The sequence below is a fragment of the Mobula birostris genome, chromosome 4 (genome assembly GCF_030028105.1).
Source record: "Mobula birostris isolate sMobBir1 chromosome 4, sMobBir1.hap1, whole genome shotgun sequence".
Lineage (NCBI taxonomy): Eukaryota > Metazoa > Chordata > Chondrichthyes > Myliobatiformes > Myliobatidae > Mobula > Mobula birostris.
Genome location: NC_092373.1, coordinates 40,271,168 through 40,297,923, shown reverse-complemented (window position 1 = coordinate 40,297,923; position 26,756 = coordinate 40,271,168). Strand labels below are relative to the sequence as shown.

At 43.5% G+C, this 26,756-nt stretch overlaps 1 protein-coding gene across 2 annotated transcripts in view; it reads left to right on the top strand.

Annotated features, from left to right (window-relative positions):
• Positions 1-26,756, top strand: part of dcun1d1 (DCN1, defective in cullin neddylation 1, domain containing 1 (S. cerevisiae)) — a 73,122-nt gene that overhangs the window by 35,361 nt on the left and 11,005 nt on the right. For both annotated transcript variants that reach the window (XM_072255217.1, XM_072255218.1), the window contains exons 3-4: positions 11,063-11,231; positions 15,256-15,386. In XM_072255217.1, the coding sequence (XP_072111318.1) occupies positions 11,063-11,231; positions 15,256-15,386 (300 nt within the window). The remainder of the gene's footprint in view (positions 1-11,062; positions 11,232-15,255; positions 15,387-26,756) is intronic.

The following is a 26,756-nucleotide window of genomic DNA, read 5'->3' as shown; positions in this document are numbered from 1 at the left end:
TAATTTCAAGTTCCTGGGTGTCAGGATCTCTGAGGACCTAACCTGGTCCCAACATATCGATGCAGCCATAAAGAAGGCAAGAGAGCCATTATACTTCATGAGGAGTTTGAAGAGATTTGGTATGTCAACAAAAACTTCTATAGATGTACCATGGAGAGCATTCTGACAGGCTGCATCACTGTCTGGTATGGGGGTGGGGGGGGGAGACTTCTGCAAAGGACTGAAAGAAGCTGCAGAGGGGTGTAAATCTAATCAGCTCCATCTTGGGTACTAGCCTACAAAGTACCCAGGATGTCTTCGAGGAGCGGTGCCTCAGAAAGGCAGTGTCCAGTATTAAGGACCTCCAGCACCCAGGGCATGCCCTTTTCTTACTGTTACCATCAGGTAGGAGGTAAAGGAGCCTGAAGGCACACACTCAGTGATTCAGGAACAGCTTCTTCCCTTCTGCCATCCGATTCCTAAATGGACGTTAAACCCGTGAACATTACCTCACTTTTTTAATGTATATTATTTCTGTTTTTTGCATGATTTTTAATCTATTTAATATACCTATGCTGTAATTGATTTATTTATTATTTTTCTTCTATATTATGTATTGCATTGAACTCTGCTGCTAAGTTAACAAGTTTCACGACACATGCCGGTGATAATAAACCTGATTCTGATATGTTTTATGTTCCTTTGCCCTTTGCTCTCCATATGACTAGGGCCTTTTTCCATGCTTCCTAAGATTTCCCTCAGCAGTCACTATCTGTTATTTTCTCATAGTTTATATTTTTTTGATATAGTAGGAGGAGTTGATTTGAACCTTAAGTTTAGCCAGATCTTGGGTCAATTCCACTGATTAACTGATTTGCCTGTAAGTTATCTTCTCTTGTACAGCATTTTTTAAAATTTTTCTTTCTAGTGGTATATAATATTTTTTCAGACCTTGAATACCTTTTAAAGTGCTTCAGAATCAGATTTAATATCGCTGGCATATGTCGTGAAATTAGTTGTTTTGCAGCAGCAGTAAATTGCAAAACATAATTAAAAAACTATAAATTACAATTGTGTGTGTGTAAGTATGTATATAATAAGCAGTGCAAAGAGGAGCAAAAGAATAGTAACATGGTATCCATGAGTTCACCGTCCATTCATAAATCTGATGGCGGAGGGGAAGAAGGTGTTTCTGAAATGTTGATTGTGTGTCTTCAGGCTTCTATACATTAGAGAATAAGAAATAGGAGCAAGAGTAGACCACCTGGCCTGTTGAGCCTGCTCTGTCTTTCAATAAGATCATGGCTCATCTGGCCATGGATTCATCTTCACCTACCTGCCTTTTCCCCATAAATCCTTAATTCCCCCACTATGCACAATCTGTCCAGCTTTGTCTTAAATATATTTACTGAGGTAGCCTCTGCTGCTTCATTGGACAGAGAATTCCACAGATTCGCCACCTTCTGGGAAAAGCAGTTCCTCATCATCATCGTCCTAAATCTACTCCCCCGAATCTTGAGGCTATGGCCTCTAGTTCTAGCTTCACCTATTAGTAGAAACAACTTTCCTGCCTCTATCTTGTCTGCCCCTTTCATAATTTTATGTTTCTATACGATCTCCTCTCATTCTTCTGAATTCCAGCGTGTTCAGTCCCAGGCGACTCAATCTCTCCACATAATCTAACCCCCTCATCTCTGGAATCAGCCTGGTGAACCTTCCCTGCACCGCCTCCAAAGCCAGTATATCGTTCCTCAAGTAAGGAGATCAGTACCACCTATTTGATGGTAGCAATAAAAAGAGGTCATGTCCTGGGCGATAGGGTATTTAATGATGGATGCTTTCTTTTTGAGGCATTGCTTTTTGAAAGTGACCTTGATGCTGGGGAGGTTAGTGCCCACGATGGAGCTGGCTGAGTTTACAACTTTGTAGCCTTTTCTGATTCTGTGCAGTGGCCTCTCCATACCAGGTGGTGATGCTCTCAAGATTTATCTGTAGAAATTTGCAAGTGTCTTTAATGATACACCAAGACTCAAATTCCTAATGAAATATAGCTGCTACACCCCTCCCCTCCTGTCTTCTCCTATCATTTTGGATCTCCCACTTTCAAGTCTCTTACTATCTCTTCTTTCAGTTAGTCCTGACGAAGGATCCTGGCCCGAAATGTCAACTGTACCTCTTCCTATAGATGCTGCCTGGCCTGCTTCGTTCCACCAGCATTTTATGTGTGTGTCGCTTGAATTTCTAGCATCTGCAGATTTCCCTGTGTCTGTGAAATACAGCTGCTGTTGGCTTTGTATTTGCATCATTATTTTGGACTCAAAATTGACCTGTAGAGATGTTGACACACAGGAATATGAACCTGCTCACCCTTTCCACTGCTGATTCCTTGATGAGGATTAAGGAATCAGATGTTCCCTTGACTTCCCCTTCTTGAAGTCCACAATCAGTTCCTTGGTCTTACTGATTTTTAGTGCAAGGTGGTTGTTGCGACACCAGTCAACCAGCTCCTGTATGTTTCCTCATCACCATCTGAAATTCTGCCAATAATAGTTGTGTTATCAGCAAATCTATAGATGGCGTTTAAGCCACAGTCATGGGTGCAGAGAGAGCAGAGCATTGGACTAAGCACATATCCTTGAGGTGCGTCAGTGTTGATTGTCAGCGGAGGGGGGAAGGGATGTTATTTCTGATCCGTAGTGACTGTGATATCCTGGTGAGGGTGTCAAGGATCCAGTTGCAGAGGGAGGTACAGAGGTCCAAAAGTGTTGGAGCTTATTGATAAGAACTGAGGGTATGATTGTGTTGAACGCTGAGTTGTAATCAGTGAACAGCAGCCTGACATAGGTATTGCTGCTGTCCAGGTGATTCAGGTCAAGTGGAGAGCCAGTGAGATTGCACCTGGTGCACAATCAGGGCCTGATGCCTTGTGTGTGTTCACCCTCTTGAAAAATGTTCTGATGTGGCCTCTGAGATGAAGATCACAGGGTTCCCAGATACTGCAGGGATTAGCACAGGTGTAGTTTCATTTTCCCTTTCAAAACATGGATACAAGGTGGTGATTTCTTCTGGGAGAGAAGCATTTCAGCCATTCATGATGTTACGTTTTGCCTTATAGGAAGTAATGGCTTACAAACCATTGGCCCGACTTGGATTCGAACTTGGGAGCCTTCGCTCCGAAGTCTGGCGCTGACCACCAGCCAGCCTAATTACAGTGCTGAATTGTCATCACCAATTACCGGTAGAGCTTCCAATCTTGGGCTCCTTTGTTCTTGCAAAGCATTCCTTGCAATTGTGTCTTCCCATTGGATCAAATCCTGTGGGTGTTTGTCTTGATCTTCTCTTCATCACATCTCCCACTCAAAGACCATGAACCAGACTACTGTCCTTCAGAAAACTCTTCCCAACAGCTCTCTAGAACCTTCTCTCGCTTCCCACAATCCTTATTGGCTGCTCACATTCTTAAGTTGAACAATGTGGATCCTTATCGTAGCTGAAGCCAAAACACAGTTTGCAGCATGGCACACTGCTTTTACAGAAAACTGCTAATATAAACAATCTCACAGCATAGCAGTAGAAATCTTAACCAGGGCATTCCAAATGCTTAAATGCTCATGTGACATTCATTCTCCAGGCAGTGGAAGACTTTGAAGCATTTGACTTATTAGTAGTTTCTGAAGTTGCCTAGTCATCAGTCTGTGCAGTGAAATCATGTTGAATTTCTTAGTATTGTGCGTTCACTCTTCTGCCTGCATTCTATTGATTCAAAACCTGTAGTTTTACAACCAAGTCAGACTTTGGAGTTCAGGTAATGCTTTAGAAATGAGTATAGAAAAAGATTGATGCTTTTGTAGTACTGAATAAGATGTTGAAATTAGATGTGTCAGTATCGACATGAAAGGTCTTACGACAAAATTTTGAAGGCATTGTTCACTGCGTCTGGGGAAAACACTTATCCATCCACTAATGTCACTGAAACACATCTGACCGTTATAGCATTGATATTTTTGTGTATGCAGATTGACTGCTGTTGTTCTTGCCTTCTAATAGTGAATATATTTCAAAAATGTTCATTTGGCTTTACTGTGCTTTGGGATCTTCAGAGATCACGAATGGTGCTGTATAAGTGCAAGTTTATTTTTAACCATTTTATAGAAACATAGAACATAGAGAACCTACAGCACAAAACAGGCCCTTCGACCCACAAAGCTATGCGAACATATCCCTACCTTAGAACTACTTAGGCTTTACCCATAACCCTCTATTTTTCTAAGCTCCATGTAGCCATCCTGGAGTCTCTTAAAAGACCCAATCGTTTCTGCATCCACCACCGTTGCCGGCAGCCCATTCTACGCACTCATCACTCTGAGTAAAAAAAAACAAACAACTTACCCCTGACGTCTCCTCTGTACCTACTTCCAAGCACCTTAAAACTATGCCGTCTTGTGCTAGCCATTTCAGCCCTAGGGAAAAGCCTCTGACTATCCACACGACCAATGCCTCTCATATCTTGTATACCTCTAACAGGTCACCTCTCATCCTCCATTGCTCCAAGGAGAAAAGGCCTAGTTCACTCAACCTATTCTCATAAGGCATGCTCCCCAATCCAGGCAACATCCTTGTAGATCTCCTCTGCACCCTTTCTATGGTTTCCACATCCTTCCTGTAGTGAGGCGACCAGAATTGAGTACAGTACTCCAAGTGGGGTCTGACCAGGGTCCTGTATAGCTGCAATGTTACCTCTCGGCTCTTATGTGGGGTTTGTGCTCTGATCTCACAAACCAATGCATTCTGATGACACCTACTCTGAAAGTTTTAATGAATAAAATTCAGTAGGGTTTTTTATTATGAGTTCAAAAGTGACTGACGTTAGAGCTTTTTATGCTTATAAGAAAAACTGCAAAAATTGTATGTCTTGTTATTATTGTTATTCACATTTGCTACAATGTTTTATTATATCAGCTAATAATGAAATCCTACCTTATTAAAGTAAAATGACTGGTACTCCCACACGAGCATGAAGCCCTTAACTAGCTGGATGAGCTCTGCTGCCAATTTCCTGGCTATGCTCTAACATTGCAGTTTTCCAGCAGTTATGTTATACCTTCTGAGCCTGTGCTGGAACTACAAACCCGTCCATTTTTGTTGGAATATAGTGCTGCAGGGACGTTAATTGGATATACTATAATGTTTTGATCATTTTAATTAAGATCTCTGAAGATTTTTTGTTTACCATGTTTTCCGAATGTTACGGTAGTTCAGAAGCACTCACTGTCCTCTGCATGTATGACATTTGGCTAACCTGAAGCATGGCTTTTTTTTTGGGCCTGTTTTGTGGGCAGTCCTTGTTCTGGCCTGCCTATGTAATGACATCCTACTGTACAAGGTTCTGCCTCTGCAGACGGCCTTCAACAGGAATGCTTAGTATAAACAGGTTGCTGATGGTGGATTTGAAAAGGTGAATCTTTACCCACCACACGGCAAATCTGCTTAAAATATTATGTAGTGTAATGAACTTGAAATTCTACTGCTGCCTTCGCTGCCTTTTCTTACAGATTTTCATTTGCTAAATCTCAGATTATTTATTTTATCCATTGTAGATACAAGCTCAGAAATGCATACTGTAGGTGACACCCATGATACAAGAGATTATTTTCCTAGAAAATGGTTCTATTCATGATTTTCTAAAATGGGAACCTGCATCATTTGTGCATGTGTGAAGAAGCAGAGTTGAAATAAAATCTGTTTAATTACTTGCTTTTGTTTCACATAACATCTATGAGAAAATTGCTTTCTTGTTCACGTCAGCAACTTGTTATTTCTGCGGATGTGAATGACTGATATGATTTTTGATTTGCCATACACCCAATTTATCTTTCATAAAAACAATTTATAAAAAGCTGCTGGTATGGTCTTACTGGGAGCTTTGTTAATATTTGATTTTGAATTTTCATCATAATGATCCGAAAGAGCACTGGAGGATAAACTCTGTTAACGTTTGAGATGACAATTTAGATTGTTGGAATCATTGGACAAAGAACTTAACTTCCTAAAACAAAAAAAAAATTGTCAGTGTGATTTCAGGAGGAGTACTGGATTGCAGGAGAATGGGAAATCTCATCCTTTCATACAGATAGTTATTGACATTTTGACAGTGTGAACTTGCAATGATTGTGATACAGACCTTATTTTTTAAAAAAAAGTCGGTGGTTTTCATAGAGACTGATTGCCTGTCGAAGGAGTGTATTGCCTGATTTAAGTTTACTGTGTCTTTACTATTTTGTATGCATATTTTAAAGAATTTTACTGCTTACCATATCTCTGAGTGAGCTATAATTGGGGTGTGCACTGCCTCTTGGATCGTGAATAGGTGGTTGTAGCTGTTAAGAACATTACTACCCAGTTGGGTTTGGTGATTTTTTTTTTTGCCATCGGTACCAGATCATGACTTCAAAATCACACACATTCTCTGGTGGCCTGCGCTGGATCAGGTTTTTACTTCCACCATAGTACAGCAGCCTTGTGAGTGCCCAGTACTGTCCTCGGAATGGCTTTGACAGTCACTGAAGCCCTGCTTCTGGGGTCATGCACTGCCAGAACTGTCAGTGAGATTGAATGTCTTTGACAACTAACTTGAATACAAAGGTACACATTTTATCTGTAACCATTCCTCCATTGTCAATAGGTTAGGTTACCTGGAACAAATTCAGTAGATACAATGCTAATGTTGAACAACTGCAAATCAGCAGGATATTTGAACTGCCCTGTTGGACTTCACAGGAGTCCACCAATGCAGTACCAGTATCCTGTGCAGTGGAACTTGGTGAGCTGCTGTGGAGTTAACTGCATGAAAACTGCTAGATCTGAATTTTCAGTGGAAGATCTTCCTCATTACTCAGATATTTATTGTGGCTTACAATGATTCAGCAGATTTATTGATTATCAATATAAAGTGTGATTTTTAAGAAAGTATGGGAAACAACTCTGACACTTCTGCAATACTTGCAATTTAATATATTCAGATGAAAGAAAGTTGTTCAGGCATTCGTAGATACTTGTTCCTAAAGTTTGCAGTTCTATAATTTTGATGGGCAGCTATGTCAAAGATGTAGAATCCTGGGACATTGATGACTATTAGATTATTTTTAAAGTGGTGACTTTATAGGTGAAGTATGCATTAATGGCCAATGCAAATGATAAATTATTTTGGTATCTTATACAGTTATGGACTTTTGTGACCAAATTCCTAAAACAGCTAAGAACATACCGGAATATACTCCAGCTTTTATCTTTGCAAGTAATTTATTCTGATTTGAAAAAATTCAAGGGATGTTGAGTTTGCAGGCGGAGCCAGCAGTTAATTGCTCAAATCCTGATTTGTGCTTGAGGAAGTAACAGTGAACTGCTGCAACCCTTGTGGCTTAGGTTTACAAACAATGCTGTTAGCGATTTTTGATTCAGTGAAGGAGCAACAATATATTTCTAAGTCAAAGTAGTGTGTGGCTTGGAGGGCAACGTCCAATGCTGGTGCTCCCGTGCTTTTGCTGCCCTTGTCCTTCTAGCTGGTAGAGTTTGTAGCTGGAAGGTGCCATCTGAGTTGCTGTGCTGCATTTTGTAGATGGTACAAACTTATCTTATTGGTGGGGTTAGCAGTTGTGGATAAGACACCTATCATGCAGTTTGTTATGTGCTATATCAGGGGTGGCGAACCTTTTTAGAGTGCGTGTGTGCTCGTATTGGCAGTAATCTTCTCAAGTAATTGTGTGCTGTGATAACTTTGAGCAGAGATTATCATTGATGAATTAGTAATGATAATTATAGAATGTTTTAAGGTAAAGAATTAGCTTATTTATAGTTTTAGTATTAATAAAAGTATGACAGATTAAAAACTTGAAGCATTTTAGAAAACTTGTTAAAATGATTAATATTAGTCTTTCAAAAGAGATAATTAGAAAAAATAACATTTCTAAATGGTTGATGTTCCTCACTAGAAACGTGAGCATGAAATTACAAGCTTTGCAGCATATTCATAAAAGATCACAGAAAGGACAATAAACACGTCTTACTCAGTGAGACTTCTTTTGCTGCACTAACGATGATGAATATCTGCTTATAATTGGATGTTTTGAGAGCTATGCACATAGCACTAGCCTATTCCGATAATTGGACTTGACTAAGTTCATCACTGAAAACAATGACTTGCATGAATAATCATGAACGTCCGGTATGCACTCACAAACGACAGATGAATGTAAGAGCGAAGCCAATCCCAACTGGTCACATATCAAACATTGATTTGTGCACCTAGTCTGAAAGGATTTCAAAATGTATCATCCAACATCATGTGTTCTTGCCACTGTCTGGTTGGCATCAAGATGATCAATTTGTATCTTTTTATGGGTAGGTTTAAAATATTGAGGAGCATCACTTTATGCTGTGTTCCAGCAGAATTTTTTGCGCAGATCATCAGTTTGCCACACTTGGATAGTATTGATATTGAATGTTATTGAAGTTCTGTTTATTCAGGCAGGTGGTGAGCATTTCATTGCACTTCTAACTTGAGCCTTGTAGCTGACTGTGGAGAGTTAGAGGTGAGTCACTTGCCGCAAGATTCCTAGCCTCTGACCTGCTTTTATGGATACATTGTATATGTAATTTTTGTAGATGCACCGTAGAAAGCATTCTTCTAGGGTGCAGCACATCACACAAACCAATCTTCCGTCCTTGGACTCACTTTACACCGCACGCTGTCGGAGCAGTGCTGCCAGGATAATCAAGGACACGACCCACCCTACAAACTTTTTGTCCCTCTTCCCTCCGGGAGAAGGCTCAGGAGCTTGAAGACTTGTACGGCCAGATTTGGGAACAGCTTCTTTCCAACTGTGATAAGACTGCTGAACGGGTCCTGACCCGGATCTGGGCCATACCCTCCAAATATCCGGACTTGCCTCTCGGTTTTTTTTTTGCACTATCTTACTTTCCATTTTTCTATTTATGATTTATAATTTAAATTATGATTATGATTTAAATTTTTAATATTTACTATCGATTTGTAATTCAGGGAGCAGGAAGCACAGAATCAAATATCGCTGTGATGATTGTACGTTCTAGTATCAATTGTTTGGCGACAATAAAGTATAAAGTACTGCTGTAGCTACTTCAGTTTCTGGTCAACGGTAACCTTCCCAGAATGTTGATAGTGGTGGAGAATTTGATGTTGGTAATGCCATTGAGTGAGAAGGGGTGATGGCTGCATTTTCTTCTGTTGGATATCAGTGGTGCCTGGTACTTGGGTAACAATATTTGCGCCACATATCAGCCCAGGCCTGCATGTTATCCAGGACATGCTGCATTTGCATGTGGACTCCTTCATTATCTGAAGTCATGGATAATACTGAACATTGTGCAGTCATCAGCGAACATCCCTTCTTGTGACCTAATGATTGAAGAAAGGTCATTGATGGAGCAGCTGAAGATGATCAGGCCTTGGACACTATGCTGAGGAGCTCTTACAGAGATGTGGCTGAGATGACCGACAGCCATCCACTGCAACTACCTTCCTTTGGGTGATGTCTGCTTACAGCCAGTGGAATTCTAATCCTAGTATCTGATTTAGCTTATTTATAGCTATAAGTAGTGACCATATTGCTTCAAGATGTGGTCATTGATCCAAATATGTAGCATACCAGTGCTTTACTTTCACTTCCTTGTGCTGTGACAAATGTTTACATGTGTACCAGAAGGTCTGATATATCTCAATCCATTTACTAAATTTGAAGGATTTTCTGAAAACTGCAAGTTCTTTTTGGCTTTGGATGAAGGGGCAGTGGGAGGGAGATATGTGAATCATCTGTGCTGGGGTTGGGGTGGATGAATATGCACAAAATAAATGCATAGGGGACCTCATTTCTGGCTTGAAGAACTAATTTTGTGATATTAGCTACAAGAACAGATTAATCTTGGCACCAAGGTAGTTGATATTTAACAACAATTTTTACAATTACATTTATATTGCTTCCATGCCACTAAACTTCTCACACAGGGAAAAAAAAGAAAATAACGAAGGCTTTGGAGTCTACAGATAGTGTGGTGTCCAGAACTTTAAAATTGTTGAATTGTTTTTCTTCCTCTCTGACTAAACTTGCATTCCCCTTTTCCTGCAGGTAACCTGACATTAATTCACCATAATTCTTTCTTCATGCTCCCTGTTGCTTTTGTTTTACCTCATTATTTCAGGAGATAGCCATTTGACCTTAATGTTCTTCAATGTTCTTGATACTCTGTTATGAATTTATCCTTTCAGCAACATGCATATCAAAATGATCTAGACAAGTTGGAATGGGTGGATGATTTAATTTTGATTTCACCTAGTATGAAATGTCTTGCTGTACAGTAAGACCACAGTTCACTGAAAATAATCAATTGTTTTTGTATGTGGTGTTGTAGAAATCAGAATAATCTTCATAGTGTATATGTTTTTTTGTGTGTAGGTTGATCAATGTATTTGGAAACTGCTGATAAATTTTCAACTAAAAACACAGAACTTGCTCTAATATTGTATCTTATTTTACTTTGTATTTTAATGTGTACGTGGAATTAATTTTAAAATGCATTCACTGGTGTGTAGTTAATTGTTGCAACTGTTTTGAGTTGTTGTAAGACGAGTAGCTACTTAATTCCTGTTACTGTAGCATCTGCCAACCCTATACTTCAGATTCCTGTCCCTAGTCCATTTTTATTGGTTTTCCTTTTGTACCTTGTATTCCACTGAACAGATCTGAAGCACTGAAATTCTCTCCATAAAGTTTTCTGCATCCTTGTTATGATTCCTGTAAGATTGTCCTTAACATCTACCTCTTTGACCAGGCTCCTGATATCTTAGGGGGGCTTGGTGAAGGAGTTTGCTTAATTAGTCTTGTGAAGTTATTTTCTGGGCATAATATTAATGCATGTTGAGTTTTGGTTGAGGAAGTAAAGTTATGTGCTGAAGTAAAAGCAGAATTCTCAGTCTGCTGGGTCAAATTATATAGCAATCCTTTTTGGAAAAATAACTCCTGTTTATATGTGTATTTTTATTTACTTTCAGATCCGCAGGATGAAAATAAAATAGGAATAGATGGTATTCAACAGTTCTGCGATGATTTAGGATTGGATCCAGCTAGTATCAGTGTGCTGGTCATCGCATGGAAATTTCGAGCAGCCACACAATGTGAATTCTCGAAACAAGAGTTCATAGATGGTATGACAGATTTAGGGTAAGTAACATATTTATATTTGTGTAAGTGTTGATAATTTAGTTTATTTATTCAGAACTTAATCTTTAACAGTAGAGAGACAACAAAAGAACATTGTTGATGCCGACCTGAGTGCGAGACCTTGTTGTTCGTGCCTATTTCAGAGCTTACCCAACGATTAATTGAAATAAATACTACTAGCACACTGTTACGTACCCCGTAACTGGGTTGCCAAACCAGCAGAAATGGATCACTCAGTTGGAGTCTGGATTACTAGAACTAAGAAAATTTTATTAAAGAAACAAGCAACACAATAATCGAAAGAATAATAAATGCAACAGTTCAGCAATGATAAACACGTGCACAGAATTAAGATAACAGGATCAACCAAGCTCTATCGTTGTCTAGGGGTAAATGACCAATTTCAAAGTGACACAAAGTCCAGTTCAATTTAGTTCAGTTCGCAGTAATCGTTGCCATGGCGATGGACAATGTGGGGGGAAGGAGAGAGAGAACAAGAACGAATGATCATTCAAAACGGCTTCAACTCACAGACCTGCGATATTGCTCACAAGCAGCTTTCGGGCGAGTCCTTTGTGATGTCACCTGAGGTCACCGACTGTGACCCCTCTTCCAGATGCGGTCGATCCTCTGCAGTGAACCCGGCACCCAAGCAAGGGCGGACACACACCGGGTTCCCGCTGATCGTACCTTTCCACCCTGTGTGTCTAAGGCTTGGTTCCGTAACCAGCCTTCCAAACGACTCCCGCCGACTTGCGGGGGGGGGGGGCACCGCTTCCAGGGTCTCGTTACCTCGTGGGGTCGTGTGTGTGCTGCCTTAGCGAACCTGTCCCTTTTTATCCCCCTGCTGGGGTATCGCCTGTCCATCACTTCAAACAATACAGGGTTCAAAGGGGGAGCCGCTCTAGACAGCTCTCTCTCCCGTCCCTTCATTACACATCTCCAGATCGCCTGTCCATCACTTCAAACAGTTCAGGGTTCAAAGGGGGAGCCAATCTTGACAATACCCAGACTGATGGCTCCTTCATTAACATCTCCAAATGCTGCCTCATTGTGTTCCTTATCTCTCCCTCCCCTGAGGACAGGTGGCAGACCAACTGCTGATGCCACTGGTGCTAGCCCAGGCCAGCAAACATCTTAATTTATGTGTATTCTCGTCACAACACATTTGTGTTAGACAGAACTTGAAGACATTTTCTCTGGCAGTACCTGTCAACACTGTACAAGGAACTGATCCTGAAATTGCTTGCATCCTGAATGGTATGGGAGTACTTCATCAGTCCTTTGTTGTGCGACCTCTGCTTTTTGACACCAACATTGTGTATACATTTTGAACAACCACACACCGAGTTCTTGAAACAAAGTTCTATTATGGTCAAGCAGGCCTTTAGTTGGTGTACTCATTTGATGGCGAGCCACAGTACCTTTTAAGTCGGGTATCGTTCCCATATATAGTATAAGCGGATGAGTGAGTGAGGCCTCCATCAGTCAGGGTCGACCTTGGATGTTGTGTCCTAGCTGTCTAGATATGCAGACCTGGGCAGTACGACATGGAGAACAAGCTGTTGCCCATGCAGCAAGCTCCCCCTCCTCATCTGATGGACCCAAAGGAATGGCTGAGACTGATACAGTTTGGTACCAGCAGTGTCGCAGGAGTTGCCAGTCAGCATTGAACTCAATGTCGGACTGCCTTGGGGACTCCAGCTCTGGAATCTTCCCTCAGGGTTTACTCCCGAAGCCTTTGCCATGAGTGGGTATAGCCGCAAGGCAGTGGGGGTTTGGGTCCTGACGAAGGGTTCCGGCCCGAAACGTCGACCGATCTTTTCCACGGATGCTGCCCGACCTGCTGAGCTCCTCCAGCGTGTTGTGAGAATTTTCCTTCTGATAGCTGAGTATTTATCATTTAAGTAGTTAAGAAGTACTGCTTAAGAACTGTTAGGAAGTTTTTATTAGTACGTCTAAAACATTACTTCTGATTTCTTTGTCTTCAGCTTTCTGTAACCTTAAGTTCAAGTTATTTCCATATAACAAAAAGGTTAAATTGAAGTTGGTGTAAAATATCAAAACCTATATAGCTCAACCAAATTGGCAAAAATCTCCAGTAATAGTTATTCAGATTTGTTACCTGCTTGTGCATGAAAAATGGAGTAAAGAAATATTCCTAAATAAATTACCTTATTAAGTAGCAATTTATCTTGCAGGCAACATTTTAAAGTTGTTTTGGTTCTCATGAATTCTTTGTTCAGTTGCATGTTATATTTACCTACAACACTTTTTTTTCCTAAACGCCACTGAAAGCTAATATTGTGATATAAGACTTCTGCATTTTAAAGTTCTTTTGCTCTTATTCATTAAATGCATTGGCACTGCAAAGATTACACTGGCGAGACTGTGATGCTTTGCATACTAAATATACTTTTTTATGGCAGTGATCACTGAAATCTTCAGCCTCTTAAGTTCCTGTTGGAGGTGTGCTTTTGAACCATCTGTACAACCTAGTGTTTTTATGGTATCCTGAAATATTTGGTGAATTGGACTCTCAAGAATGCGCTTGTGACTGCATCAACTATAGATGGAGTGGACTGAAGTGTGGGGCCTGCACCCGGGAGTGGATAATGAACTGATGTTTGGCTGATTGAACGCCAAGCTAGATTAAAAAGATTAAGGCGTTGAGGCCAAGGGTGGAGGACCGGTGTTCAGCTCACTACTCTGAGAGGCTTTACTTGCCCCAGCGCTGAACTGACTCTGTAGCCATCGGCACTCGCCTCAGTGCAAAACCAGGTTCCGCAGCTGTGGCCTGCAGCCATTGGACTCCTGGACTGGCTGCAGTGCGGAACTGACAACGCGGATGTGGACTTGCTTTCAGGGACTCTGCCGTTCATGTTCATTGGACTTTGTTTGCTTTCCTTTTGTTTGCACTTTTCCCACTTTGTGGTGTAGGTTTTTCATGAATTCTATTTCTTTGTTTTGTGGCTGCTTGCAAGAAGATGGATCTCAAGGATGTCTATGGTATACGTACATTGATCATAAATATACTTGAGCTTTATTCACTCAGTTTCTCTGATTTACAATGAGAGCCATTTTATTGTGACGTGCAAAGTTTTTGGCTGTTGGCAGAGTAGAGGTTTGTCCTCTTAGTGGAGAGTCAAAGAGTAAGATAATACTGTGATCATATTGAACTGGAGTGCCACGTGCTAATCATATCCCTATGTTCTTTATTCTGTGTGGTCAGATGTGCGATTCATTTTTCAGAAACAAAATATTCAGCTGTGTTCTTGAAGTATTGTTTTACACTCATTTAGTTTAATTGAAACAACAGATGTGGATTTTGACCCAGACAAGTTTATTGCTAACTAAAATTTGTTGATATCTTGGCAACGTACACTGAAGATAGACACGTGCCTCTGTTTATGAAAGCTTGCATGCACATTTGATAAATCCTGCACCATTCCAATTTAAGTATAAAGAACCGAATGCACATTTGGAATTATCACACTTTGCTTTCCCTTCCTCTTTTTAGACTTCTCATTTTCTGCTTTATTTTTATTTGTCTTTAGTGGTGGAAGGAATTGAAATTGCAAAAGTTTGTACTTCATGTTTACTCCATTAGCACCACTGAAGCATAAAACCAGTCAAGAGAAATCAGTAATTCACTTGTTATTTTAAGTTAGCATCTAATAGTCTGAGGGTTTACGAATGTTCCTGGGACCTTGTGTTGCTCAGAAACTGAATTTCAGTTTTTTTTTGCATCCTTCATCCTGACATGGTGTCTTTTTGGGTAATAGTGCAACTTGTTCTTTTAAAGTTGGTGAACAGGAAAAAGCTAAATGATTTGATCCTTCCCTGAAAATTCATTTTACAAAAAGGAAAAGTAAGTATTAAATTGGGTCTTATCAAAGTCAAGTGAAGGTGTTAAGATTTTATGTTGAAGGGAAGAATAAGAGAAATTTAATATGAAAGTAGGACTAGAAGCATTGACTGTTATGATACACTGTTAAAAATAATGTTTCTCTTATTGATTAAGGTGTGACAGCATAGAAAAACTGAAGGTCCTACTGCCTAAATTGGAACTAGAATTAAAAGATCAAGCAAAGTTTAAGGATTTTTACCAGTTCACGTTCAGCTTTGCAAAGAACCCAGGCCAAAAGGGCTTAGGTAAGTGCAATCGAAAAGATATGTTGACTTTTCAAAAAAAAAAATAATTCAGTAATGCAGCCTTTTGTTGGAAAGAAAAAAAATCCTAAGAGAATACAGAATTGCACTGTGATCGAGATGTGATGTTGGAATCACATGATTAATTTTATTGTGTTTAAGCAGAACCTGCTTGATTATATGGGGCAGGAATTGTCATAGGACATGATTCTAGCAATTTATAGGTGTATGTTCCAAACATGTGTATTGGTATTTTGGTAGTTATGGTTGGTTACCTGACATGGCAGTATTGGAAGGTAAATTAAATTAAGTTACTATTTTCTTTACTTTAACATTGTCCAGGACACAATTTAAAATTGGTTAAGTAATGATATTTTGAAAATCAAATTTAGTGGGTTTTTTGTTAAATTCTGGAACTTCTGCATGTAAGGTTAGATTTCACCAAAACATTGGCAACAGCTGCCACTTTTGTAAATTATATGAAATTTTATAAGATTACTGTATATTTTGAGTCCATATCAACATGAATAAAGCAGCGTAAATTTATCACAGAACAAATCATATTGCAAAAACACCTCCCACCCATCACTTTTGGGCTGTTGTTCTTTGTATCATATTTATCAAGAATAGAATAATTTGAAAAATATATATAAAATATTAATGCAAACAAGTGTGGGGTGCTGCACTTCAGAAGGATCTACCAGGGTAGCCTTACACAGAGAATGGTAGGGCACTGAGGAGTATGGTAGAAAAAGAGATCTGGGAGTACAGGTCCATAAGTGGTGTCACAGGTAGATGTGGTTGTAAAGAAAGCTTTTGGCACATTTGGCTTCATAAATCAATGTATTGAGTACAGGAGATGTGACGTTGAAATTGTATAAGACAGAGGTGAGCCCTAATTTTGAGTGTTGTGTGCAGCTTTGGTCACCTACCTACAGGAAAGATGTAAACCAGGTTGAAAGAGTACAGAGAAAATTTACAAGGATGTTGCAAGAACTGGAGGTCCTGATTTATAAGGAAAGATTAAATAGGTTAGGACTTTATTTGTTGAAACATAGAAGACTGAGGGGATTTGACAGAGGTGTACAAAACTATGAGAGGTTTAAATAGGGTAAATGCAAGCAGGCTTTTTCCACGGGTGAGACTACAACCAGATGTTATGAGCTAGGGCAAAAGGTGAGAAGTTTTAAGGGGAACATGAGGGGAAGTTTCTTCGCTCAGAGGGTTGTGAGAGTTTGGAACGAACTGCCAGCACAAGTGGTACACACCAGCTCGCCAGCTCAGTTTCAGTGTGTAAGAGAAATTTGGCTTGGCATGGAGGACTGTGGTCCTGGTACATGACAATGGTTTGGCATGGACCAGATGGGCCAAAGGGCCTGTGCTGTACTTTTCTATGACTCTTAATATTGACTTTGGGTACTTTACCTGTAGCAGATATTGCCTCACTGAATATTACAGCAGTTTGGCATGTAGGAAATTGTGCATCCAGAACCAATTAACTTGTGGAGCAGAGAACTAGGCTTTACGCATTTTAGATTTCACTCATGGACACCTATTTAGGAGAAGGTCTTTCAACTAAATTGATAATTAGGATACACATCCCTTGTTAACTCCCTTCTGGACTTCAACAGAAGACTACCAGGGATCTATAAATATTTACTGAGCTCTTTTAATAGCAATATTATTGAAGTACTCTTTTATCCTTTATCCATGTTGACATAATGGTAAATACCCAGAAATAGTAAGAATAGATTTGAAACTGATGTATGGCATTTTTGTTTTTGGAATTAGACCGCTCAAACGTGATATTCCAGACTTATCCAGCTGTTTCATTACCTCAGAGGTAATGTAAACTCAAGCTAGTGTAAACCCATCCTTCTAATCTATTTGCCCACAGTCTGAAAAATCTCCCCAAATATATCTGCACCCTATTTATTTCCATGTCTGCAGACAACACAGCAAATCTAAAGGAAGCTTGGCTGCCAGATAATGAGGAATAGGGAGGAGTGTGGAGGCAGACCCGCAGGACCTTCACAGGCAGCAGAATTCAAGAGGGGCAGAGCTAATTTTTCAAAGGTATAATCATAGCTTAACTAGCAAATATTTAAAAATAGAGTGATTACAATTTATGGCTCTACAAAATTGGCATGTGACATCAAATTAATTTGAGGTTTTTATTTTAATCCTCGTGATCTTTGCACACAAAATTACTGCATTAATCAAATGACAGGGATAGAGAAAATGTTGGAAATGTACCAAAAGCCCTTCAACTGTAAAGGGAAGAGGCACGTTAAAGATTTGTTTGAGATAACCTTGTCACAACTGATTCAGATGAACACGTGGATTGCAAAACTGTTTGGATTTGATTTATGATTCTTCCACTTCCATCAACTGTGAGATTAAAGCTGGAATTAGTCATGTGCTAAAACTGCATACAAATAGTTAAAGATTCCTTTAAAAGGTTGAGTTTTCATAATTTCTTGATTTTTAAAAAAAGAAAAAAATTGCTGCAGAAATACTAATGCACAAGTTGAAATGTCAGTTAGTCTGAATTTGAAAGAACTTTGATATATGACAACTTGGATTGAATGGTCTGTACAGGAGAAAAATGTTGTTTGATTGCAGAAGCAATGTGCACCAAACTTTATGCTCTGTAAATAAGCATTTTGTCATTTCATTGGCCTACACTTTTAATTCAAAATCCTAGACATAACATGGAAGTACGATAAAAATGTCCTATTTTGATTGGTTAGAGGAAAGAGATGGTAGTGCTTAGTTTTTTTCCCTGGCAGGATGGTAAATATGGAATATACTTAAATCTCTGTTTTACCCAGTGATGGAAGGTTCACCAGGAGTAGGTGTTTACCAATTTGACTTAAACTTAGAATCTATTAAATTAAGTTTTTCTACAATTAAGATTCCTCATCTTTTTTACAGAAAGATCATGTGACTGTAAAATAAGCTTAAGTTAACATTGGCAATAATGCCAGTGTTCATGCAGTGTGAGTGTTGTACACCCTCCACTAATGTGTTGTATTCGTAAACTGGTACACTTTGAATGAATGAATGTGATTATTTTCTTATGACTTCCAACTGGGTCAAATAGCATGGGGATAAAGTATCCCTTCAGTACAAGGATGAGGCAGTAACTGTAAACCTTTACGGTGAATTCGTAGCCTCTTGGGTGGCTAAAGAAAACGATTAGAATATCCTTCCTTCTATTCGTGGGATGCATTCTATAAATTTTGCATTGTTTGATTTCATTGTAAGTGAAAAAGAAATGTGTACCTTTTTGGAGAACCCAGAACATTCTACCTTAGAGGCTGGCGTTTTATGGAGGACTGAATATTCTGAAGACTGATGTTTACATTATTTATATTTTGAGGTTCAGATAAATAATGCTAAGGTGTATTGTTTTATTACCAAAATACAATGACATGATTAAGGTTCTAATATACAAATTGGTTAATGGTAAATTCTGATATTCATAGAACATAGAATAGTACAGCACAATACAGGCTCTTTGGCCCACAATGTTGTGCTGACCCTTAAACCCTGCCTCCCATATAACCCCCTGACCTTAAATTCCTCCATATACTTGTCTAGTAGTCTCTTAAATTTCACTAGTACCTCCACCACTGACTCAGGCAGTGCATTCCACGCACAAACCACTCTCTGAATAAAAAAAAAACATGAACTTCCCACCCCATACCTTTAAAGCCATGTCCTCTTGTATTGAGCAGTGGTACCCTGGGGAAGAGGCGCTGGTTGTCCACTCTATTTATTCCTCTTAATATCTTGTATACCTCTATCGTGTCTCCTTTCATCTTTCTTCTCTCCAAATAGTAAAGCCCTAGCTCCCTTAATCTCTGATCATAATGCATACTCTGTAAACCAGGCAGCATCCTGGTAAATCTCCTCTGTACCCTTTCCAATGCTTCCACATCCTTATAGTGAGGCGACCAGAACTGAACACAGTACTCTAAGTGTGGCCTAACCAGAATTTTATAGAGCTGCATCATTACCTTGCGACTCTTAAACTTTTTCCCTTGACTTATGAAAGCTAACACCCCATAAGCTTTCTTAACTACCTTATCTACCTGTGAGGCAACTTTCAGGGATCTGTGGACATGTACCCCCAGATCCCTCTGCTCCTCCATACTACCAAGTATCTTGCCATTTACTTCGTGATCTTGTAGCGGGGTGCTACACACAGCGCTAGAATAACCACACGGAGTCGGTGAGTTGGAGTTGCAATGAAAGAGATTTATTCAAACTTCGTGGCCTGCTTTAAAGCCTTCCCGTTCCTGCCCTCTCTGGGGCGGGACTGCTGTGGGGAATGCATATTCCCAGACCCTTCCCGCACGCGGGATTTTCCCCCTGCTGGTGAAGATGGCCTGGCGCCCTTTTTGGGGCCGGCCATCTGCCTGCGTGCGCTGTTGTGAGCTGGTTCGTGTGTGCTAGAAACCCCCCCCCCAGAACCGGCGATACATCCCCCAATGTCCACAGTCTGGATCGGCCTCTGTTTGGGAGGTCTGCCTCTGCGCCGTGGTGCCTGAACCTGGACCGGCTGCGCCAAGTTCACATGGGCCAGTTTGAGTCCGTCCACCGTGAAAACCTCCTCTCTCCCCCCAGTGTCCAGCACAGACGTGGACCCGTTGTTCCTGATAACCTTAAACGGCCCCTCATAGGGCTGCTGTAGTGGTGCCCGGTGTCCGCCCCATCGTACAAAAAGAAACTTACAGTTCTGCAGGTCTTTGGGTACGCAGGTCGGGCTCTGTCTGTGCTGTGAAGTGGGTATGGGGGCCAGGTTACCGAGCCTCTCCCGTAGTCTGTCCAGGACTGCTGTGGGTTCTTCCTCTTGCCCCCTTGGGGCTGGTATGAACTCTCCTGGGACGACCAGGGGTGCGCCGTACACCAACTCGGCCGACGAGGTGTGCAGATCTTCCTTGGACGCTGTTCGGATTCTGAGCAGGACCCAGGGAAGCTCGTCCACCCAGTTAGGCCCTTCCAGGTGGGCCATGAGAGCCGACTTCAGGTGACGGTGGAAACGCTCCACTAGTCCGTTTGACTGTGGGTGGTAGGCAGTTGTGTGGTGTAGCTGCGATCCTAAAAGGCTGGCCATAGCCGACCACAGGCTGGAGGTGAACTGGGCTCCCCTGTCGGAGGTAATGTGGGCTGGTACCCCGAAGCGTGCTACCCAGGTTGCGATCAGTGCTCAGACGCAGGATTCGGAGGTGGTGTCGGTGAGCGGGACTGCCTCTGCCCATCTGGTGAAGTGGTCTATCATAGTTAGGAGGTACCGCGCTCCTCGCGACACTGGCAGGGGCCCCACGATATCCACATGGATGTGGTCGACCCTCCGGCGGGTGGGTTCGAACTGCTGCGTCGGAGCGTTGGTGTGCCGCTGCACCTTGGCCGTTTGGCACTGCATGCACGTTTTGGCCCATTCACTGACCTGTTTACGAAGCCCATGCCAAACGAATCTCTTGGAGACCAGCCGAACGGTTGTCCTGATGGAGGGGTGCGCTAGGTTGTGAATGGATTCGAAAACCCGCCGGCGCCAGGCTGCTGGGACGACGGGGCGGGGTTGGCTGGTAGCTACGTCACATAGTAGGGTCCTCTCACCTGGACCTACGGGGAGGTCTTGGAGCTGCAAACCGGAGACTGCAGTCCTGTAACTGGGGATCTCAGCGTCTGCCTGCTGTGCCTCTACCAGCGTTGCATAGTCCACCCCCTGGGACAGGGCCTGTATGGTCGGTCTGGATAGTGCATCCGCCACGACGTTGTCCTTTCCAGAGACATGCCGGATGTCTGTTGTGTACTCGGAGATGTAGGACAGATGTTGCTGCTGGCGGGACGACCAGGGGTCGGACACCTTCATGAACGCAAAGGTAAGCGGTTTGTGGTCTGTGAACGCGGTGAAGGGCCTACCTTCTAAGAAGTACCTGAAATGCCGGATTGCCAGGTATAGTGCCAATAGCTCCCGGTCGAAAGCACTGTATTTGAGTTCAGGTGGTCGTAGGTGTTTGCTGAAGAACGCCAGGGGTTGCCAGCGACCCTCGATGAGTTGTTCCAGCACTCCACTGACTGCTGTGTTGGATGCGTCCACAGTGAGGGCAGTAGGAACGTCCGTTCTGGGGTGCACTAGCATCGCGGCATTTGCCAAGGCTTCTTTGGTTTTAACGAAAGCGGCTGCGGCCTCTTCATCCCAGGTAATGTCCTTACCCTTACCCGACATAAGGGTGAACAGGGGGTGCATGGTTCGGGCTGCGGAGGGGAGGAAATGGTGGTAGAAATTCACCATACCCACGAATTCCTGCAGGCCTTTGTATTGGGTCGGGGGAAGTTGCGGACCGCGTCTACTTTGGCGGGCAGTGGGGTTGCCCCGTCTTTAGTAATCCTGTGGCCCAGGAAGTCGATGTTATCGAGTCTGAACTGGCATTTGGCTGGGTTGAATGTAAGGCCGAATTCGCTCAGGCGGGAGTAGAGCTGGCGGAGGTGGGACAGATGCTCCTGCCGACTACTGCTGGCTATGAGGATGTCGTCCAAATAGATGAATGCAAAGTCCAGGTCGCGTCCCACCGAGTCCATTAGCCGCTGGAAAGTCTGTGCGGCATTCTTTAGACCAAATGGCATTCGGAGGAATTCAAAAAGTCCGAACGGGGTGATGAGTGCTGTTTTGGGGATGTCGTTCGGATGTACCGGGATTTGATGGTATCCCCGGACGAGGTCTACCTTGGAAAAGATCCTTGCGCCGTGTAGGTTTGCTGCAATGTCTTGAATGTGCGGCACAGGGTAGCGGTCTGGCGTTGTAGCCTCGTTCAGTCTGCGGTAGTCGCCGCATGGTCTCCAGCCCCTGGCTGCCTTGGGCACCATGTGCAGGGGGGAGGCCCATGGGCTGTTGGACCATCGTATGATCCCCAATTCCTCCATCGTCTTGAACTCCTCCTTCGCCAGTCGGAGCTTGTCTGGGGGAAGCCTTCGAGCACGGGCATGGAGGGGTGGTCCCTGGGTCGGGATGTGGTGCTGTACTCCGTGTCTGGGCATGGCTGCCGTGAACTGCGGTGTCAGTACTGATGGGAAATCCGCCAGGACCCTGGTGAATTCATCGTTGGACAGTGTGATGGAGTCCAGGTGTGGGGCTGGCAACTTCGCTTCACCCAGGGACAACGTTTGAAAAGTCTTAGCGTGGACTAGTCGCTTCCCTTGCAGGTCGACCAGCAGGCTGTGGACTCGCAGAAAATCCGCCCCCAGGAGTGGCTGGGCCACGGCGGCCAGTGTGAAGTCCCACGTGAACCGGCTGGAGCAGAACTGTAGCCGCACCGTGCGGGTGCCGTAGGTTTGTATTGTGCTGCCATTTGCGGCCCTCAGGGTGGGTCCAGGTTCTCTGTTGCGGGTGTCGTAACTCGTTGGAGGTAAAACGCTGATCTCCGCTCCGGTGTCGACCAAAAATCGGCATCCCGACTGCTTGTCCCAGACGTACAGGAGGCTGTCCTGATGGCCAGCCGCCGTAGCGATTGGCGGCGGCTGGGCCTTGGCGTTTCCCGGGAATTTGCAGGGTGGTCTACAGCGGCAGGCCTCTGTGCCCCACTGCTGGTGGTAGAAGCACCATTCGTTGGGCTCTGCTGCCGGGCCTGGTCTGGTCTGTCGTTGGGCACACAGCTTGGTGATCTGTGCGGCGGACGCTCCTCTCTCCTTCTTGGCATTCCACAGCACATCTGCTGGGGCCGCCACCTCCCGAGGGTCGCTGAAATCTTTGTCGGACAGCAGCAGGCGTGTGTCCTCGGGCAGTTGCTCTAGGAACGCCTGCTCAAACATGAGGCAGGGTTTGTGTCCTTCAGCCAGGGCCAGCATTTCGTTCATTAATGCCGATGGCGGCCTGTCTCCCAAACCATCCAGGTGCATTAAGCGGCGTGCTCGTTCGCGCCGTGAGAGTCCAAAAGTCCTTATGAGCAGGGCTTTGAATGCTGTGTATTTGCTGTTCTCCGGGGGCGACTGTATAAACTCCTCAACTTGTGCAGCAGTCTCTTGGTCGAGAGAGCTCAGCACGTAGTAGTAGCGAGTAGTAGCGAGTGGTCTCCGAGGTTATCTGCCGAATGTGGAATTGTGTTTCTGCCTGTTTCAACCACAGACGGGGTCTCAGTGGCCAAAAGCTTGGCAGTTGTAACGAAACTGCGTGAACAGATGTGGCGTCGGTCATCTCTGGGCCAAATATCGTTTGGGCCGTCGGGGTCACCAAATGTAGCGGGGTGCTACACACAGCGCTAGAATAACCACGCGGAGTCGGTGAGTTGGAGTTGCGATGAAAGAGATTTATTCAAACTTCGCGGCCTGCTTTAAAGCCTTCCTGTTCCCGCCCTCCCTGGGCGGGACTACTGTGGGGAATGCATATTCGCAGACCCTTTCTGCGCGCGGGATTTCCCCCTGCTGGTGAAGATGGCCTGGCGCCCTTTTTGGGGCCGGCCCTCTGCCTGCGCGCGCTGTTGTGAGCCGGTTTGTGTGTGCTAGAAAGTAGCCACACTCTGCCTTGGAGTTTGTCCTTCCAAAGTGTACCACCTCACACTTCTCCGGGTTGAACTCCATCTGCCACTTCTCAGCCCACTTCTGCATCCTATCATTGTCTCTCTGCGATCTTTGACAATCCTCTACAAAACCACCAACTTTTGTGTCATCTGCAAACATGCCAGCCCACCCTTCTACCCCCACATCCAGGTCATTAATAAAAATCACGAAAAGTAGAGGTCCCAGAACCGATCCTTGTGGGACACCACTTGTCACAACCCTCCAATCCGAATGTACTCCCTCCACCATGACCCTCTGCTTTCTGCAGGCAAGCCAATTCTGAATCCACCTGGCCAAACTTCCCTGGATCCCATGCCTTCTGACTTTCTGAATAAGCCTACCATTTGGAACCTTGTCAAATGCCTTACTAAAATCCATATAGATCACATCGACTGCACTACCCTCATCTATATGCCTGGTCACCACCTCAAAGAACTCTATCAGGCTTGTTAGACACAATGTGCCCTTCACAAAGCCATGCTGACTGTCCCTGATCAGACCATGATTCTCTAAGTGTCCATAGATCCTATCTCTAAGAATCTTTTCCAACAGCTTTCCCACCACAGACTTAAGGCTCACTGGTCTATTATTACCCAGACTATCCCTACTACCTTTTTTGAACAAGGGGACAACATTTGCCTCCCTCCAATCTTCCGGTCCCATTCCCGTGGACAATGAGGACATACAGATCTTGGCCAGAGGCTCAGCAATCTCTTCCCTCGCCTCGTGGAGCAGCCTGGGGAATATTCCATCAGGCCCCGGGGACTTATCCGTCCTAATGTATTTTAACAACTCCAACACCTCCTCTCCCTTAATATCAACATGCTCCAGAACATCAACGTCACTCATATTGTCCTCACCATCAAGTTCCCTCTCATTGGTGAATACCGAAGAGAAGTATTCATTGAGGACCTCACTCACTTCCACAGGCTCCAGGCACATCTTCCCACCTTTATCTCTAATCAGTCCTACCTTCACTCCTGTCATCCTTGTGTTCTTCACATAATTGAGTAATGCCTTGGGGTTTTCCTTTACCCTACTCGCCAAGCCTTCTCATGCCCCCTTCTTGCTCTCCTCAGCCCCTTCTTAAGCTCTTTTCTTGATACCCTATATTCTTCTATAGACCCATCTGATCCTTGCTTCCTAAACCTCATGTATGCTGCCTTCTTCCACCTGACTAGATTTTCCACCTCACTTGTCACCCATGGTTACTTCACCCTGTCATTCTTTATCTTCCTCACCGGGACAAATTTATCCCTAACATCCTGCGAGAGATCCCTAAACATCGACCACATGTCCATAGTACATTTCCCTGCAAAAACATCATCTCAATTCACACCCGCAAGTTCTAGCCTTATAACTTCATAATTTTCCCTTACCCAATTAAAAATTTTCCTGTCCTCTCTGATTCTATCCTTTTCTGTGATAATGCTAAAGGCCAGGGAGCGGTGGTCACTGTCCCCGAGATGCTCACCCACTGAGAGATCTCTGACCTGACCTGGTTCGTTACCTAATACTAGATCTAGTATGGTATTCCCCCTAGTCGGCCTGTCAACATACTGTGACAAGAATCCGTCCTGGACACACTTAAACTCTGCCCTGTCTAAACTATTGGAACTATTCAGGTGCCAATCAATATTAGGGAAGTTAGTCACCCACGATAACAACCCTGTATTTTTGCACCTTTCCAAAATCTGCCTTCCAATCTGCTCCTCGGTATCTCTGCTGCTACCGGAGGGCCTATAGAATACTCCCAATAGAGTAACTGCTCCCTTCCTGTTCCTCACTTCCACCCATACTGACTCAAAAGAGGATCTTGCTACATTACCCATCCTTTCTGTAGCTGTAATAGTATCCCTGACCAGTAATGCCATCCCTTCTCCCCTCCCTCCCCAATCCCTTTCAAAGCACTGAAATCCAGGAATATACTGAGAATCCATTCCTGCCCTGGTGCCAGCCAAGTCTCTGTAGTGGCCACTACATCATAATTCCGTGTATGTATCCAGGCTCTCAGTTCATCACCTTTGTTCCTGATGCTTCTTGCATTGAAGTACATGCACGTTAGCCCTTCTACCTTACTACCTTTACACTCTTTATTCTGCTTCTCTTTCCTCAGAGCCTCTTTATATGTTAGATCTGGCGTTACTCCATGCACTTCTTCCACTGCTCTATCGCTCCGGGTCCCGTCCCCCTTGCAAATTAGATTAAACCTCCCGAACCATGCTAGCAAACCTACCTGCAAGGATATTGCTCCCCCTCGAGTTCAGGTACAACCCGTCCAATCTGTATGGGTCCCACCTTCCCCAGAAGAGATCCCAATGATCCAAAAATCTAAAACTCTGCCCCCTGCACCAACTCCTCAGCCACACATTTAACTGCCATCTCCTCCAATTCTTACCATCACTATCACGTAGCACTGGCAGCAATCCTGAGAACGCCACTCTTGAGGTCCTGTTTTTCTGCCTTCCTGGGAGGCAACAAACCATGCGGGTGTCCTTTTCACGTCCACAAAATCTCCTGTCTGCTTCCCTGACTATAGAGTCCCCAATGATGACAGCTCTCTTCTCCGTCCCACCCTTCTGCACCACAGGGTCAGGCTCAGTGCCAGAGGCCCTGCCACCGTGGCTCACCCCGGTCGGTCAGTCGTCCCCGCCAACAGTATCCAGGATGGTATATTTACTATTCAGGGGAATGGCTACAGGGGTGCTCTGCACTACCTGTCTACTCACCTTCGCTTTCCCCCCTCTGACTGTCACCCAACGACCTGCTTCCGACAGCCTAGGTATGACTACCTCCCTGTAGCTCTCA